The 19,496-nt window shown below is 39.4% G+C and overlaps 1 protein-coding gene across 15 annotated transcripts in view; it reads left to right on the forward strand.

Moving 5' to 3' along the window:
- LOC112583539 (histone H2B 1/2-like) overlaps positions 1-19,496 on the forward strand; it is a 627,552-nt gene that overhangs the window by 2,251 nt on the left and 605,805 nt on the right. For 3 of the 15 annotated variants that reach the window (XR_006640853.1, XR_006640851.1, XR_006640848.1), the window contains exons 1-3: positions 475-1,365; positions 1,710-1,866; positions 2,319-2,474. Coding sequence is in view for 5 of the 15 variants with exons in the window: in XM_044939754.2 (XP_044795689.2) it covers positions 2,202-2,474; positions 11,540-11,557 (291 nt within the window). In the remaining 10 variants the exon portion in view is untranslated. The other 12 variants (XM_045165023.1, XM_045165022.1, XR_006640845.1 and 9 more) reach the window with 11 other exon arrangements.

A 19,496-nucleotide genomic window follows, 5' to 3' on the forward strand; every position in this document is an offset into this window, starting at 1 on the left:
TCAAGACAGAACAACCTCAACCTGCAAATAACACTTAGAGAGATATAATTTCCCTTTGTTTATTTTGTTATTCCCAGGTATCTTCATGCTTCCCAAAATTCTTAAAACAAATCCATTCATTAAATTTGCTTTAAAGAACACTCAAACTTTTATGGAATGAAAGTGAAGGGGGGTGGTGGTTAATACTGAGCAGTTGTAGTAAAAAGAGAGTTTTATGAAATCAAGCTGTCTATTTTTATGGGCTGTTGACTTTTATGGACTTATAATATGCATCCAAGGAATTATGAAATGAAAGAAAATTGTTTGAATAACACTTTAGACTGACTCTCACTACTTCACTGTGCTCAGTAGAATGTGGGCTCCTGGGCAGTGTGGTATAGAGATAGGGCTAGTCAACAGAAAAGAGGTCAGACCATCAAGGGACTGGGGGCTTTGAAAGCACCACTAAGTCCCAGTTTGCTAAAGACAGTTCAGGTTGTTACTTGTCGTCATGGAATAACCTTAACACTGCTGTCTTTCACTTTTAAAAGTGCCCTGATTTAGAAATAAATTATATGATTTTACACAGAGAACACAAAATCCAGCTCCATTAATTTATGGGAGAGGAGTTTCTGAGTGGCTGACTGTACTCAGCAATAACAAACACATCTCTTGTCCTCTGGATGGAGTCCAAACTCTTTAGGGCACAATACAGAATCCTGCAGGATTGAGCCCTGGTTCCCACTGAGTCTCTCTTCCTCTCTCTCTCTGCTTCCCCATATTTCTCTTTCACTTTTGCACTTGTTCACCTCTCATTATTTTATGTCATATATTTGTGGGGACACACCAAAGTAGTATTAGTATTATTTTCTCAATATTTTCAGCTACTCTCTTTCTTTTAGATACCGAAGAAGATTGAACCTACCAGCTTCTAGGTGATACCAGTTGATCACACTGAGTAGCAAGCGGGTAGGCATTTTCTTCTTGAGCCATGTATCAGAAGCTGAAAATAATTCCATTTTGGAGGTCATCCATTTTTATATGCTCTAGTTTCTGTGGGTCTATCAGATTGTCTTATTCCCATTTTCCTTTAATTTCACTTGTTTTTGTGGCTTGCTTTTCAAAGGTGAGGCATAAACGAATATTGAAATGCCAGGCATAGTGCTGGATGCTGGAGATCCAAGAGTCAATAAAACAGGGACCCTGCCCTGGGAGACTTCATCATCAGTGGGGAGAGTTGCACCAGTCCCAAGCAAGGAAAGAGGTGTGATATTTATGGGGACCTCTTGGAGACTCCAGCACTGGGTGCATGGACCAGAATGGTGAACACTAAAAATCAAAGGCTTGAAATAAGGGGAATCAAAATACACCCTGGAAAAACTTTTGGTAAGCCAGGCTGTTGTGACCTTGACAGTTTGCGGAGGCTTCTATTAGGCCAGGGGGAGTGTTATAGTTGGGTTGTTTGCTTTTAACTGCTGTGGCCTGGGCAAGAGGCTTTAAACCAGTCACATGGTCTTCTGACCTTGGCGATTGACTATATGGAAGTGCCTATTATAAAAGTACTTGGCTGTGGTCAAACTGTGCAGAAGGCCCACATGAGTGCTGTGAGAATGGGCCCGGCTGAGCCAGAGAGCCTCGCTGGGGGACAGTGGGCCATAGAGTTCTTAGTGAAGAGGCACAGTGGAGGCAAGGATCCAATCAAACCATGCGTTTCTGATCTCCACGTGCAGGCAAGGGAGCAAAGGCATGGGCCTGAGAGCCTCATCACGAAAGGATTGCAGGCTGGAGCTACAGCTGGGGCTGAGGCAAAGAGTTATTAGAGGAAAAGAGAACCTTCCAGCCTGTTAAGCATGAGTGAACAGAAACGATATTTGCTGTTTTGAGACGGTAAGGCACCCAGCTTCCGCAGGGACCTCTGAACACTAAGCCGGTTTTGAATTTAAATTGTCAGTGGAAGCCTAGAGAGGCAGGGCCTTGATGGGCTGCCCGGAGTTCCATTCTGTACTTGGGACCAGGGATAAAAATGGGGAGACTGCAGGGACTTTACTGACGGTCCAGTGGTTAAGACTCCGCTCTCCCAATGCAGGGGGCACAGGTTCCATCCCTGGTTGGAGAACTAAGATCCTGCATGCCTGCAGGGTGTGGCCCAAAATAAAAAACAATAAAAAAAAGTGACTGTAGTTATATTGAAGTGGATTCACCTGGCAAGAGGCCCCACCCATATGCTGTATCGCGTTGGCTCTGGCTTGGTTAATTACTCAGAACACAAGGAAACTCTGGATTGGTTAATACTGAAAACACGAGGACTCTTCCTCAGGTGTCCCGTTTCTGACCTGCAGAGAGCCCTGGTGGAAAGAGACGCTGCCGGTGCCCGCTCACATGGGAGTAAGGATGCTATACCACGACAAAGAACCTTTGTTCAACTTGGAATTATCAAAGCTGGAAACCAAGAGGTTTTAATAAACTCCGTGGGAGAAAAAAAAAGATACGACCTGGTGAGTAAGACGGCTACAGTTGTAGATTTCTAAAGCATTCTAGCTAAAGGGGCTGTTTCTGAAAAGTGATGAGGCATGCATTATAGACCTTCTTCCCCAAAATTATAAATGGAAGGGTACCAACATTAATCTGTAAAGGAGAGATTTCTGGAGTCAAGTTCACAGGCTAAGAATTCTGAATAACTAGCATTGGCTGACAGTCAGTGAGGCTGAAGCCAGGATGTTCTCCATTTATCCTCTTTCCTCTAGATACTATTGAGTTTCTGTTGTGGTCTTTGCAAATAATACTGAAGTTTGGGAACATAATTTTGAAGTTGTTCAGATTTGGTCATAAGATGAATTATAAGATTCTATATATGGTGTTGTGGCTTCCCTGGTGGCTCAGTGGTAAATAACCTGCCTGCCAATGTAGGAGATGCGGGTTCCATCCCTGGGTCAGGAAGATCTGCTGGAGAAGAAAATGGCAACCTACTCCGGTATACTTGCCTGGGAAATCTCATGGACAGAGGAGCCTTGTGGGTTGCAGTCCATGGGGTCGCAAAGAGTCTGACAGGACTTAGTGACTGAGCACACACACATATATGATGTTTAATGTAAATTCTCAATTCTGGTTGTTAGCTAAGACGTCCATGTGGACTTATTGGAATAGCTAAAAGGTACTATAACTCAGTGGCTACAATTGCATTATGCGTTGAAGGCTGTTCTCTGCTTTGGAAATCTGGCTTGCTCTTCTTGGAATCAAAGCAATTGAACAAACTGAGAAGACATCCACATTACCATTACACATACAGTATAATAAAAAGCATGCTGTGAGTTTATTTTAAAATTGAGTCTATGACTGCAGTCAGATTGCTCGCTAAGGATTTTTAACACAGCTGAAATCCATTCTCTAGAGAGATTCTTTTGTGTTTCTCTTGATTCTACATCCACTTCTTTGAGTATCTGGATAATATCTGTGTGCATTCTGTTACGTTTATATCTTGCATTGTATACCAAATGTCTTCATTCATTAATCTGTGCATTAATATTGTTCCTTTACTAGTTGGTTAAATGTTTTTCCATTTGTTTCTTTGTATTTAAAAACATGTGTTTCCATTTGCCCCTTGGTGTTGATAAAAGGTTGGAGTTGGAACTGAAACTGGGTGGATTTAGTTTTGCTTGAGTAGTAATAAGAATCAAGAGTTTACAATGATTTGAAATTGTAATATTTAAGTCACTAGAGTGGCAGCAGTAGACAATGTTGTGGCAAATATAAATGTTACTGTTCTTTGCTTTCTCTCTTTAATCAGAGGTTTTTTAGTCCTTAAAAGCCAGCTGCTGAGCAGGTTATTTCTGTGTTACTGCAAGCAGGAAGTGACCATTTTCAATCTCAGAGGCAGTGGAGTGAGCTACCTCAGACACTTCCAGAGATCTCACCCAGTAAGGGTTAAAGGTGCAAACCAAAATGTTTTCAATGAAAGGCTTTTTGGTTTTAAGAAAATATTCTGCTTTTGTTTCCTTAAAAAAAAAATCTCCCCAAAGGATTGTATCTAGGATACACTTTGTAGCATAGACTTTGTGTAAGATGCTTTTGTTATCTCTCTTCTCTTGTTCTGATTAGTAGGGCTAAGCCCCTGTAAATTTCAGACAGGAAACTTCCCTTTGCACTGCAGTTAATCCTTTAGATCGGTCTTGTCAGCAGAGTGGACGTGCACCACTTTTCCAACAGAGGGCAGTATGTATTTGCTGAACAACGGAGCTCTCCCTGAGTCCCAAGGTGTGGAAAACTGTCCTCGGCAAAGAACAGAAAGGACACCAGGAAACAATTTCTTTCTTTCAATTCTGCTTCTTCTGTAACTTTGACTACAGATGCCATTTTTTTTCTTTTTTTTTTTTTGGTGAAATTTATTAGAAGAAAAACCCGAGACCCGTTTCCTTTCATGGGGGGATGCCCAAAGAAAAAGTGGAGAAAATAAAAGACAAAATGCACAGAGTCCTAGGCACCCTGTTTGGCATGCCACCCAGATTTGCCCCCTGCTGTGCCTGCCCTCTGGTCCTTTTACAGATACTTCTTGTCTGGAGATAAGAGAGTCCACGATGGGCTCTCTCAATGCTGGGATTCCTTTTGTACCTTTTCTGTGCATTTTGAGTATTTCCTTGACAGCAAAGCAGCTTGGAGTAAATTGTGAAATAAAATTTGTAGGTAAGCTTAAATGTTAGTCACTTAAAAGATGTTCAATTTGTCCACATAATGAGCTCTGAACTACCTTCTTGGTCAGGAATCCTCATGAAATTGCAGTTGATTAATGTAAGAAAATGAATATTTATTGAATGTTGTAGTGGCTGGAATTAAAACCTTATATAGTTTATCCCATTTAGCTTTCATGACATCTTTAAGAAGTGGGCATTGTGAATATTATTTTATAGGGGAAGAGAGAGAGAGGCAAGATGACCTCTTTAAATCTTGGCCAGCAAATGGCAGAACTAGGAATTGAACTTGGGACTGTCTGATGTCAAACGCCAGTTCATTCCCAGTTTCTCATCTTTATTACCCTTCTGTTAAAGGACTGGTTCTGGGAATTCTTGAGTACTAATGCTATTGCAATTTGAAATCATAGAAAACCTTGACTCAGTGTGTTGGAAACCTACCGTATGCATGTAGGGTGCTCAGTCTTTCTCTTCTTCTCAATGTATTTTTTAATTTTTTCTCTGCCCTTAAAAAATATGCTTTTTTCTATGGCTTCTTTTCTGCTATGTGTGGATGAAAAGGACCTATAGGCAAAAAAAAAAAAAAAAAAAAAAAAAAAAATTAATATGTGGAAACTGAAGCTCAGCAAATGGATCCAGAAGTTCTCTGTATTTATACAGATCTTCCTCAAATTTTGTAACTTGAAAATACCCAAAGTGGAAAATGCATTTAATACACCTAACTTACTGAACATCAGAGTTCAGTCTAGTCTATATAAAATGTGCTCAGAACACTTGTCAGCCTCCAGTCAGGCAAAATCATCTCACACAAAGCCTATTTTATAATGAAGTGTTGAATAGCTCATGTAGTTGACTGAAAACTGTACTGAAAATGAAAAACAGCATGGTTGTCTGGGTACAGAATGATTGTAAAGGCATCAGCTGTTTACCCTTGAGATCATGTGGCTGGCTGGGAGCCACTGCCCAACATCACAAAAAATCCCTAGGAAAAAAATCTTAAAGCTTTTTCTGTCATTAAAATTTCATGTATAGTTAGAGAAGGGATCCCCAGGTGGCACAGTGGTAAAGAATCTGCCTGCCGATGCAGGAGATGTGGGTTTAGTCTCTGGGTTGGGAAGATCCCTGGAGAAGGGAACGGCAACCCATTCCAGTGTTCTTGCCTGGAGAATCCCATGGACAGAGGAGTCTAGAGAGCTTCAGTTCACAGGGTCACTTTTGGAGTCTGACACGACTGATCTGACCACACACACACACATAGTTAGAGAAGCAATGGTATATACTAAAGGAAAGGGAAGAGATTTTCTAAAGCACCACTTATAAAGGAATATTATCTCAACCTCCTGGAAGAAACAGCCAAAGAGGAGGCCAGTAGCAGAACCACTGAAAATTCTTGAGCAGAAAGCAAGTGAGCAACTGAGCACAGACCAGAGGGACTCAGGCTTCAGAAAGAAATCAATATGATCTCAGACATCCTCATCAGCCACCAGACCACCAGACAGAGTGGGCGCAGATTGCATTAGCCTCTCCATTATTTGAATTTCTTTCCCCTAAACACGGCAGTCTGCCTTTTGAAGGGTATTCCTATTGTCACAGAGAGCCTCTTGCCTTTTCCTTCCCCCGCTTTTTTTCCCATAATGAGTAAACACAGAGGTCCAGGCAGTCAGAGGTGGAAGCCAACTGAACACAAGTGTTTTCAAAAAGCCTCTGGAATAAACATTGAAGTGCTGTATTTCATAACCCTACACAAAACTGACAGTAGCCAGCTGTTGTCTGAACTAAACACCATCCTAAAGAGCCAAGAGCCACGAGGCAAAATGGGAGAAAGTGAAAATAACTCCTCTTCTACTGAACCATAGATGACAGATCAGCCAAAAAGGATCCTGGAGGGAGCAAAAGTCAATGAGGCGAAAGTCCTTGCAAATGACCCCTGCCTGCTTCCCTTTACCTTTCTAGAAATCATGCACCCACATGGCCTTTGATTTGTGTAGCATCCGAATGCAGTCTCTTCCTTTAGGATTCTATGTATTTATTCATGGAATCTTGCAATAACTAGATCTCCTATCTCTAACTTTCCCCCAGTTTGGGGATTTTACTTATGGTTTTTCCCTTATCCTGTTTTCTGTCTTTCCATCTCTTCACCTCTTTGGCTTCCTCAAAGCACAAAAAGTAAGAAAAACTTGAGAATGCTTGTTATTCTCACTTTTATGTACTCAGTGATCAGAAAAATTTTCTCAGCTGCTGAAAGGCTTTCTAAACTAACCCTGTAAGTAGCTCTTCTCAGAAAACAGAAATTAACAATTATTTAAAATAGAAGTCCTGGTTGGTAATAGACGGAACTCTGAGAGTTTTGTTTGGCCTAAGGTGAGAAATGATGAATTTCAAGGCTCTTTTTAAAAATCCTAGTTTGTAGTAAGAGTAGAGGTGTGTGCTTGTCGTTGTTCAGTCGCTCAGTTGTGTCCGACTCTTTGTGACCCACTGTGTGACTGCAGCACGCCAGGCTTCCCTGTTCTTCATCCTCTCCCAGAGTTTCCTCAAATTCATGTCCATTGACTTGGTGATGCCATCCAACCATCTCATCCTCTGTTGTCGCCTTCTCCTGCTGCCTTCAGTCTTTCCCACCGTCAGGGTATTTTCCAGTGAGTCACTTCACATCAGGTGGCCAAAGTATTGGAGCTTCAGCCTCAGCATCAGTCCCTTCAGTGAATATTCAGGATTGATTTCTTTACGATTGACTGGTCCTTTGCAGTCAATCCTAAAGGATGTGTTGTAGGCAGCTATTTTACTAAAACACCATAAAGTTTATTTTCTGAGTATGTGTGTGGTTATATGTGAAGGTGTACATCTGGGAGCTATGCATTAATAGGAAAAGGTTTGAAAGTTGAATTTTCATTTATAAAAAAAGGTAGCATCATTTTTCGATATCCCTGGTGGTCCAGTGGCTAAGAGTACATGCCCAACACAGGGGGCCTGGGTTCAATATCTGCTCAGAGAATTAGATCCCATATGCCATAACTAACAATAGAACAATAGAATGGGGAAGACTAGAGATTTCTTCAAGAAAATTAGAGATACCAGGGGAACATTTCATGCAAAGATGGACAAATAAAGGACAGAAATGGTATGGACTTAACAGAAGCAGAATATATTAAGAAGAGGTGGCAAGAATATACAGAAGAAATACACAAAAAAGATCTTCATGACTCAGATAATCACAATGGTGTGGTCACTCACCTAGAGCTAGACATCCTGGAATGTGAAGTCAAGTGGGCCTTAGGAAGCATCACTACAAACAAAGCTAATGGAAGTGATGGAATTCCAGTTGAGCTGTTTCAAATCCTAAAATATGATGCTGTGAAAGTACTGCACTCAATATGCCAACAAATTTGGAAAACTCAGCAGTGGCCACAGGACTGGAAAAGGTCAGGTTTCATTCTAATCCCTAAGAAAGGCAATGCCAAAGAGTGTTCAAACTACCGCACAATTGCACTCATCTCACATGCTAGCTCAACATTCTCCAAGTCAGTCTTCAACAGTACGTGAACCGAGAACTTTCAGATGTTCAAGCTGGATTTAGAAAAGACAGAGGAACCAGAGATTAAATTGCCAACATCCGTTGGATCATTGAAAAAGCAAGAGAGTTCCAGAAAAACATCTACTTCTGCTTTATTGACTATGCCAAAGCCTTTGACTGTGTGGATAACAACAAACTGTGGAAAATTCTTAAAGAGATGGGAATATCAGACCACCTGACCTGCCTCCTGAGAAATCTGTATGCAGGTCAAGAAGCAACAGTTAGAACTGGACATGGAACAACAGACTGGTTCCAAATTGGGAAAGGAGTACGTGAAGGCTGTATATTGTCACCCTGCTTATTTAACTTATATGCAGAGTACATCATGCAAAATGCCAGGCTGGAGGAAGCACAAGCTGGAATCAAGATTGCCAGGAGAAATATCAATAACCTCAGATATGCAGATGCCACCACCCTTATGGCAGAAAGCAAAAAAGAACTAAAAAGCCTCTTGATGAAAGAGGAAAGTGGAAAAGTTGACTTAAAACTCAACATTCAGAAAACTAAGATCATGGCATCTGGTCTCATCACTTCATGGGAAACAGATGGGCAAACAATGTAAACAGTGACAGACTTTATTTTTTTGGGCTCCAAAATCACTGCAGATGGTGACTGAAGCCATGAAATTAAAAAATGCTTGCTCCTTGGAAGAAAAGCTATGACCAACGTAGACAGCATACTAAAAAGCAGAGTGATTACTTTGCCAAAAATGTCCGTCTAGTCAAAGCCATGTTTTTTTTCCAGTGGTCATGTATGGATGTGAGAGTTGGACTATAAAGAAAGCTGAATGCCAAAGAATTGATGCTTTTGAACGTGTGTTGTTGGAGAAGACTCTTGAGAATCCCTTGGACTGCAAGGAGATCCAACCAGTCCATCCTAAAGGATATCAGTCCTGCATATTCATTGGAAGGACTGATGCTGAAGCTTAAACTCCAATACTTTGGCCACCTGATGCGAAGAACTGACTCCTTAGAAAAGACCCTGATGCTGGGAAAGATTGAAAGTGGGAGAAGAAGGGGATTACAGAGGATGAGATGGTTGGATGGCATAACCGACTCGATGGACATGAATTTGAGTAACCTCTGGGAGTTGATGATGGACAGGGAAGCCTGGCGTGCTGCAGTCCATGGGGTTGCAAAGAGTCAGACATGACTTAGTAACTGAACTGAACCAAAAAACATAGCATGTCTTTGAATCCATTCTTGTTAAGAGGAGACAGGGACTTATGAGGCCATGAAGTGTAAAGGAGAAGGGGTGTGTCTTTAAAAATGTGGTCTACAACATGGTAAGATACTGGGGCTTAGTAAAAAGCGTATCTGTTAAGCCATAATCCTGTGTTGACTCTGTCCAAGAAAGAGTCCATGTTACCTGCTGTTGACTTTCAAGTTGGCTACTCTTCTGTGCTCTGGTCCAGTCACCCTGTGATGTCTTTAAAAGCACCGATACAAGTTCACTGTGTGCAGCTGCCTTATAGTGGTGATACTTTGATGGATGCAGAGGAGGGACAGTAGCCAAGTGTAAGTTACACTGAAGGACTTTCTAGAGGGTCCAAAAGAGGAAGACAGACACAAAAATAGGGACAATGGAAAAGTTCTGAGAGATCATTGAAAGCAGAAGTTCATAAAGGGAAGTAATGAGAACAAAGAACACCACCCTCACCTCAATCTACAGGTGCTCCAGGAGAGTACAGACCGTACTACAGTACATGGAATGGGGGGCCTAATTCATTTTGTTTCATCATTAAGGATAAAAAAGGGAGAGAGAGCTGTGTATCCCTGAGAGCTGTGGATACCTAATTATATTTGTTTCTTTATAAATTTTTCCTTTTTTTAGCTTGGTGTGAAGTTGTTTATCAGCTTTGAATTTCCTCTGCTGAATGTTGTCCTAAATTAAATTGGAGCTTAAACTTAAGGTGATTTTTAGTTTGATTATCATTTAATTTTCAGGTGGAATTTAGCCCTGGTTTTGCATTTTAATAGAGAAATGTTGAGTTTTTTTAAGGTCAGTAATATCCACTTAAAAGTTTTAATATGCTCCAGTTTATCTTTTAACACCTGGTATTATGGGAAACATACGCATCCTAGAAAAGAAGTGGGTGAGAGGACAGGGATGGAAGTCTATAAATTATCATTATATGACTATTAACAACTCATTTTTTTAAATTCAGAAAGTATATAAAAGTAAATTTAAGAGTCTATTTGAGGAAACATCGGTTCAAATTGAGCAGCATCCCATCTAGCAGATAGAAAGGAGTTCCAAGGAGCTGTACAAAATGCAAGACTTTATAGGCTGAAAGAAGCAAGAGCAAGGAAGTTATACCAGGCAAAAATCAGGTTGGTTATTACAAGATTGTTTTTGGTGACAGAGGACTTAGCATAAGCAACTCTCTTTTAGCATCCCCCCTTTTAAATTCTGGTATACATCATTCTTTATTGCTGTGAAAAACAAAAGACAAGCTTGTCATTTCTCACACCAGATATTGTTAAAACACATGATATAAGAATGGACACATGATACAAGAATGGAAAAAGTACTATTAATAAATTAATTAAAAAAAAAAAGAATGGAAAAAGTAAAGTCTTTTTCTGCTCCCTAGGTCCTGCTATGATGCTCTAACATAGAATTTTTTATTCAGAAAAAACATTTTGATGAGCTAACTCTGTTTTTGTTCATTCAATATGCCCAAACTCTTTCCTCATCATCATGCTTGAGGACATACTTCTTTTCCCTTCCCAGTTATGATCATGGTGCTGATGGTTTAGTTGCTCAGTCATATCTGACTCTCTGAGACCCCACTAGGCTCCTCTGTCCATGGGATTTTTCCAAGGCAAGAATACTGGAATGGGTTGCCATTTCCTTCTCCAGGGGATCTTCCCAACCCAGGGATCGAACCTGGCTCTCCTGCATTGCAGTCGGATTCTTCCCTGACTGAGCCACCACAGAATCAGTCATTGACACCTTTGATTGTTTCCACCTGGAGATATTCTACAAGTTGGCAAAGAAAGTTTCCTGATTTATTACTGTTTGTTTTATTTTACAGTGAAACATTTACTTCCTCCAATTTTATTTACTTAATCTTTCTTTAGGGATTTATACTTTGAGTTTGAACCCCCCTGGTACTTCCTCCTTGTCATTTGTCTGACTGTCACCGTAGACCTTTCTGTCTTCCAGTTCTGCTTTGGGTTGGCAGAACAGTTACATTGTGGTGATTACTTACCCCATACTTTGCATAGTTCTCAGGGTATCCTGTTCCTGGCACATCTACTTGAACAGTTTCACTATTTTCTTCCATGTGTTTGTTCTTTAGGTGAATGTGCCAGATTGAAGACTCCTCTTTGGCAGAGGTCGATCTCATTCCTGCCCGTTGGCATTTCTTACTGGTACATTACCCATCTCTCTGGCTTTGGGTTCTCTGTCTGGTGCATGGCAGGGTTGTTCCTGGGCACTTCTGATGACTGCACCTGCCACTGGTCTCTGGTTCAGAACATTGAGATTGCTTGAGCAGTGCTAGCCATGACCTCCTATCTCATAGTGGACGGAGTTGCCTATTGTAAAAAAGGTCAAGTTTGGCCTTCAGTTCTCTCTCTGTGGTGTGTTTGGGTAACTTCTTTTCAGAACAAACAGATACAGAGTTCCCTTGAATTAAGTTGTGTATCTTACTGGTGTAAGTGACTGTAATTCTGGGTGGATAGTGCTGGGTTGGGGGTTATGTATTGCAAGAAGGAATGAATGAAGCAGATTCAAAGATGAGCCCTTTTAACTCTATATTCTTTGCAGGATCAGTTTGATTAATAAGTAGAATGTGACTTTCAGAGCTTCAATTGGTAGAAACCTTTCATCTGCTCCATAGTTAAGCTGAGTACATATTCTGATTTGCTCAGGTTTTCACCCCTTATCCTGGCATTTTGGCCATTTATCTCAGATTTTCTACTTTCAAATAAAATTTTTATTATTCATAGCTGCATTAAAATAAGCCATGATACAAAATCCAAAATTACTAGGTATACAAAGAAAAGGAAATTGTAACCCTAAAAGGAGTCCATTACAGGTGGCGCTAATGGTTAAGAACCCACCTGCCAATGCAGGAGCCATAAGAGATGTGGATTCAATCCCTGGGTTGGGAAGATCCTTTGGAGAAGAGAATGTCAACCCACTCCAGGTTTCTTACCTGGAGAATCCCGTGGACAGAAGAGCCCAGTGGGCTACAGTTCATAGGGTCTCAAAGAGTTGGACACGACTGAAGTGACTTAGCATGAGCATGCAGAGACCAGCACCCTTTTCCAAAGGAGCTAGGACACTTGTAGCAATAACACAAATTTAAAATGAAGTGCCTGAGAAGAATTTTACAAATTTTTTTTATTGGAGTAAGATATGCTTATACTCTAAAAATGAAATACTCTGTGAAGCACCAGAAAGCACAGCAGTTCGTAAACACCCTCTGCACACTCCAGCACTTTTCTCAGAAGACAATTTCTTCTTTTAGGCATTCTTTCATTATTTAGAAATTTGATCTCATATTTACCTGTCATTTTTCTGAACTGATACTGTGTTTCTAGAATTTTAAAATGTAAATGTAGACATCCTTAGCTAAGCCATTGTTTAAGTCAATTGTTATAAAACATAGTTAATGATTATCACTAAATGTGGAATTAATGAATATATTTAAATCTATACCTACTTCTAAGTACTATAATCAAAAGAGGTAAGATAGGAAAAATAATTACCAGCCATCACTATATTTGCAGAGTTGAATTTCTTGCTAGGAGGCAAAATTTACAAATTTCTCTTCCAATACCAGATTTTTTTTTTAATTTTATTTTATTTTTAAACTTTACAATATTGTATTAGTTTTGTCAAATATCAAAATGAATCTGCCACAGGTATACCTGTGTTCCCCATCCTGAACCCTCCTCCCTCCCCATACTCTCCCTCTGGGTTGTCCCAGTGCACCAGCCCCAAGCATCCAGTATCGTGCATCGAACCTGGACTGGCGACTCGTTTCATACATGATATTATACATGTTTCAATGCCATTCTCCCAAATATCCCCACCCTCTCCCTCTCCCACAGAGTCCATAAGACTGATCTATACATCAGTGTCTCTTTTGCTGTCTCGTACACAGGGTTATTGTTACCATCTTCCTAAATTCCATATATATGTGTTAGTATACTGTATTGGTGTTTTTCTTTCTGGCTTACTTCACTCTGTATAATAGGCTCCAGTTTCATCCACCTCATTAGAACTGATTCAAATGTGTTCTTTTTAATGGCTGAGTAATACTCCATTGTGTATATGTACCACAGCTTTCTTATCCATTCATCTGCTGATGGACATCTAGGTTGCTTCCATGTCCTGGCTATTATAAACAGTGCTGCGATGAACATTGGGGTACACGTGTCTCTTTCCCTTCTGGTTTCCTCAGTGTGTATGTCCAGCAGTGGGATTGCTGGATCATAAGGCAGTTCTATTTCCAGTTTTTTAAGGAATCTCCACACTGTTCTCCATGGTGGCTGTAGTAGTTTGCATTCCCACCAACAGTGTAAGAGGGTTCCCTTTTCTCCACACCCTCTCCAGCATTTATTACTTGTAGACTTTTGGATCGCAGCCATTCTGACTGGCGTGAAATGGTACCTCATAGTGGTTTTGATTTGCATTTCTCTGATAATGAGTGATGTTGAGGATCTTTTCATGTGTTTGTTAGCCATCTGGATGTCTTCTTTGGAGAAATGTCTGTTTAGTTCTTTGGCCCATTTTTTGATTGGGTCATTTATTTTTCTGGAGTTGAGCTGTAGGAGTTGCTTGTATATTTTTGATATTAGCTGTTTGTCAGTTGCTTCATTTGCTATTATTTTCTCCCATTCTGAAGGCTGTCTTTTCACCTTGCTAATAGTTTCCTTTGTTGTGCAGAAGCTTTTCATTTTAATTAGGTCCCATTTGTTTATTTTTGCTTTTATTTCCAATATTCTGGGAGGTGGGTCATAGAGCATCCTGCTGTGATGTATGTCAGAGAGTGTTTTGCCTATGTTCTCCTCTAGGAGTTTTATAGTTTCTGGTCTTACCTTGAGATCTTTAATCCATTTTGAGTTTATTTTTGTGTATGGTGTTAGAAAGTGTTCTAGTTTCATTCTTTTCCAAGTGGTTGACCAGATTTCCCAGCACCACTTGTTAAAGAGATTGTCTTTAATCCATTGTATATTCTTGCCTCCTTTGTCAAAGATAAGGTGTCCATATGTGCGTGGATTTATCTCTGGGCTTTCTATTTTGTTCTATTGATCAATATTTCTGTCTTTGTGCCAGTACCATACTGTCTTGATAACTGTGGCTTTGTAGTAGAGCCTGAAGTCAGGTAGGTTGATTCCTCCAGTTCCATTCTTATTTCTCAAGATAGTTTTGGCTATTCAAGGTTTTTTGTATTTCCATACAAATTGTGAAATTATTTGTTCTAGCTCTGTGAAGAATGCTGTTGGTAGCTTGATAGGGATTGCATTGACTCTATAAATTGCTTTGGGTAGTATACTCATTTTCACTATATTGAGTCTTCCAATCCATGAACATGGTATATTTCTCCATCTATTAGTGTCCTCTTTGATTTCTTTCACCAGTGTTTTATAGTTTTCTATATATAGGTCTTTAGTTTCTTTAGGTAGATATATTCCTAAGTATTTTATTCTTTCCGTTGCAATGGTGAATGGAATTGTTTCCTTAATTTCTCTTTATGTTTTCTCATTATTAGTGTATAGGAATGCAAGGGATTTCTGTGTGTTGATTTTATATCCTGCAACTTTACTATAGTCATTGATTAGTTCTAGTAATTTTCTGGTGGAGTCTTTAGGGTTTTCTATGTAGAGGATCATGTCATCTGCAAACAGTGAGAGTTTTACTTCTTCTTTTCCAATTTGGATTCCTTTTATTTCTTTTTCTGCTCTGATTGCTGTGGCCAAAACGTCCAAAACTATGTTGAATAGTAATGGTGAAAGTGGGCACCCTTGTCTTGTTCCTGACTTTAGAGGAAATGCTTTCAATTTTTCACCATTGAGGATAATGTTTGCTGTGGGTTTGTCATATATAGCTTTGATTATGTTGAGGTATGTTCCTTCTATTCCTGCTTTCTGGAGAGTTTTGATCATAAATGGATGTTGAATTTTGTCAAAGGCTTTCTCTGCATCTATTGAGATAATCATATGGTTGTTATTTTTCAATTTGTTAATGTGGTGTATTACATTGATTGATTTGTGGATATTGAAGATTCCTTGCATCCCTGGGATAAAGCCCACTTGGTCATGGTGTATGATCTTTTTAATGTGTTGTTGGATTCTGATTGCTAGAATTTTGTTAAGGATTTTTGCATTTATGTTCATCAGTGATATTGGCCTGCAGTTTTCTTTTTTTGTGGGATCTTTGTCAGGTTTTGGTATTAGGGTGATGGTGGCCTCATAGAATGAATTTGGAAGTTTACCTTCCTCTGCAATTTTCTGGAAGAGTTTGAGCAGGATAGGTGTTAGCTCTTCTCTAAATTTTTGGTAGAATTCAGCTGTGAAGCTGTCTGGACCTGGGCTTTTGTTTGCTGGAAGATTTTTGATTACAGTTTTCAATTTCCGTGCTTGTGATGGGTCTGTTAAGATTTTCTATTTCTTCCTGGTCGAGTTTTGAAAAGTTGTACTTTTCTAAGAATTTGTCCATTTCTTCCACGTTTTTTTATTGGCATATAATTGTTGATAGTACTCTCTTATGATCCTTTGTATTTCTGTGTTGTCTGTTGTGATCTCTCCATTTTCATTTCTAATTTTATTGATTTGGTTTTTCTCCCTTTGTTTCTTGATGAGTCTGGCTAATGGTTTGTCAATTTTATTTATCCTTTCAAAGAACCAGCTTTTGGCTTTGTTGATTTTTGCTATGGTCTCTTTTGTTTCTTTTGCATATATTTCTGCCCTAATTTTTAAGATTTCTTTCCTTCTACTAACCCTGGGGTTCTTCATTTCTTCTTTTTCTAGTTGCTTTAGGTGTAGGGTTAGGTTATTTATTTGACTTTTTTCTTGTTTCTTGAGGTATGCCTGTATTGCTATGAACTTTCCCCTTAGGACTGCTTTTAAAGTGTCCCACAGGTTTTGGGTTGTTGTGTTTTCATTTTCATTCGTTTCTATGCAAATTTTGATTTCTTTTTTTATTTCTTCTGTGATTTGTTGGTTATTCAGCAGTGTGTTGTTCAGCCTCCATATGTTGGAATTTTTAATAGTTTTTCTCCTGTAACTGAGATCTAATCTTACTGCATTGTGGTCAGAAAAGATGCTTGGAATGATTTCTATTTTTTTGAATTTACCAAGACTAGCTTTATGGCCCAGGATGTGATCTATCCTGGAGAAGGTTCCATGTGTGCTTGAGAAAAAGGTGAAATTCATTGTTTTGGGATGAAATGTCCTATAGATATCAATTAGGTCTAACTGGTCTATTGTATCATTTAAAGTTTGTGTTTCCTTGTTAATTTTCTGTTTAGTTGATCTATCCATAGGTATGAGTGGGGTATTAAAGTCTCCCACTATTATTGTGTTATTGTTAATTTCTCCTTTCATACTTGTTAGCATTTGTCTTACATATTGCGGCGCTCCCGTGTTGGGTGCATATATATTTATAATTGTTATATCTTCTTCTTGGATTGATCCTTTGATCATTATGTAGTGACCATTTTAGTCTCTTTTCACAGCCTTTGTTTTAAAGTCTATTTTATCTGATATGAGTATTGCTACTCCTGCTTTCTTTTGGTCCCTATTTGCATGGAAAATCTTTTTCCAGCCCTTCACTTTCAGTCTGTATGTGTCCCCTGTTTTGAGGTGGGTCTCTTGTAGACAACATATGTAGGGGTCTTGTTTTTGTATCCATTCAGCCAGTTTTTGTCTTTTGGTTGGGGCATTCAACCCATTTACGTTTAAGGTAATTACTGATAAGTATGATCCCGTTGCCATTTACTTTATTGTTTTGGGTTCGAATTTATACACCATTTTTGTGTTTCCTGTCTAGAGAATATCCTTCAGTATTTGTTGGAGAGCTGGTTTGATGGTGCTGAATTCTCTCAGCTTTTGCTTGTCTGAAAAGCTTCTGATTTCCCCATCATATTTGAATGAGATCCTTGCTGGGTACAATAATCTGGGCTGTAGGTTATTTTCTTTCATCACTTTAAGTATGTCTTGCCATTCCCTCCTGGCTTGAAGAGTTTCTATTGAAAGATCAGCTGTTATCCTTATGGGAATTCCCTTGTGTGTTATTTGTTGTTTTTCCCTTGCTGCTTTTAATATTTGTTCTTTGTGTTTGATCCTTGTTAATTTGATTAATATGTGTCTTGGGGTGTTTCGCTTTGGGTTTATCCTGTTGGGGACTCTCTGGGTTTCTTGGACTTGGGTGATTATTTCCTTCCCCATTTTAGGGAAGTTTTCAACTATTATCTCCTCAAGTATTTTCTCGTGGTCTTTCTTTTTGTCTTCTTCTTCTGGGACCCCTATGATTCGAATGTTGTAGCGTTTAATATTGTCCTGGAGGTCTCTGAGATTGTCCTCATTTCTTTTAATTCGTTTTTCTTTTATCCTCTCTGATTCATTTATTTCTACCATTCTATCTTTTAATTCACTAATCCTATCTTCTGCCTCTGTTATTCTACTATTTGTTGCCTCCAGAGTGTTTTTAATTTCATTTATTGCATTATTCATTATATATTGACTCTCTTTTATTTCTTCTAGGTCCTTGTTAAACCTTTCTTGCATCTTCTCAAGCTTTGTCTCCAGGCTATTTATCTGTGATTCCATTTTGATTTCAAGATTTTGGATCAATTTCACTATCATTATTCGGAATTCTTTATCAGATAGATTCCCTTTCTCTTCCTCTTTTGTTTGGTTTGGTGGGCATTTATCCTGTTCCTTTATCTGCTGGGTATTCCTCTGTCTCTTCATCTTGTTTAAATTGCTGAGTTTGGGGTGTCCTTTCTGTATTCTGGCAGTTTGTGGGGTTCTCTTTATTGTGGCATTTCCTCGCTCTGTGTGGGTTTGTACAGGTGGCTTGTCAAGGTTTCTTGGTTAGGGAAGATTGTGTCCATGTTCTGGTGGGTGGAGCTGTATTTCTTCTCTCTGGAGTGTAATGAAATGTCCAGTAATGAGTTATGGGATGTCTATGGTTTTGGGGTGACTTTGGGCTGCCTGTATCTTGGAGCTCAGGGCTGTGTTCCTTGTTGCTGGAGAATTTGCTTGGTATGTCTTGCCCTGAAACTTGTTGGCCCTTGTGTGGTGCTTGGTTTCAGTGCAGGTATGGAGGCATTTGATGAGATCCTGTCAATTAATGTTCCTAGGAGTCAGGAGCTCCCTGGAGTCAGGGTTTGGACTTAAGCCTCCTGCTTCCAGTTATCGGTCTTATTTTTACAGTAGTTTCAAAGCTTCTCCTTCTATACAGCACCCTTGATAAAACATCTACGTTAAAGATGAAAAGTTTCTCTACCGTGAGGGTCACCCAGAGATGTTCACAGCATTACATGGAGAAGAGAAGAGGGAGGAGGGAGTTAGAGGTGACCCGAATGAGATGAGGTAGAATCAATAGAGGAGAGAGTGGGCTAGCCAGTAATCTGTTCCTTATGTGCACTCCACAACTGGACCACTCAGAGTTGTTCACAGAGTTATACACAGAAGAGAAGAAGGAGGAAGGTGACAGAGGTGGCCAGGAGGGTAAAAGGGGGGAATCAAAAGGAGGGAGACAGATCCAGCCAGTAATCAGTTCCCTAAGTGTTCTCCACCGTCTGGAACACACAGAAATTCACAGAGTTGGGTAGAGTAGAGAGGGGTTAGGGAGGAGACACAGGCGACCTGGTGGAGAAAAAGGAGAGTCCAAAGGGAGAGAGAGCAGTCAAGCCAGTAATCTCGCTCCCTAGTGAAAAATGGGTCCTGAAGATTGGGTTCTTAAAGGTACAAAATTGGTAACAAATACATAAAAGCAAAAATTAAAAATCTAGAGTCGAGTTTGGAATTTCAAAAATACGATGTTAAGGAAAAGAAGAAGGAAAAGAAAGAGAGAAAAAATGAACAAACAAAAACAAACAAGGTCACGAAAATTATAAAGAAAATATAGGTACAAAATTGATAACTAATATCAAAAAGCAAAAGTTAAAAATCTAGAGTAGAGTTTGGAATTTCAAAAATACAATGCTAAAAAAGGAAGAAGAAAAAGAAAGAGAAAAAAAAACCAAACAAGAACAAAGTCGCATACATTATAAACAAAATACAGGTACAAAATTG

Source organism: Bubalus bubalis, chromosome 3 (assembly GCF_019923935.1).
Source record: "Bubalus bubalis isolate 160015118507 breed Murrah chromosome 3, NDDB_SH_1, whole genome shotgun sequence".
Lineage (NCBI taxonomy): Eukaryota > Metazoa > Chordata > Mammalia > Artiodactyla > Bovidae > Bubalus > Bubalus bubalis.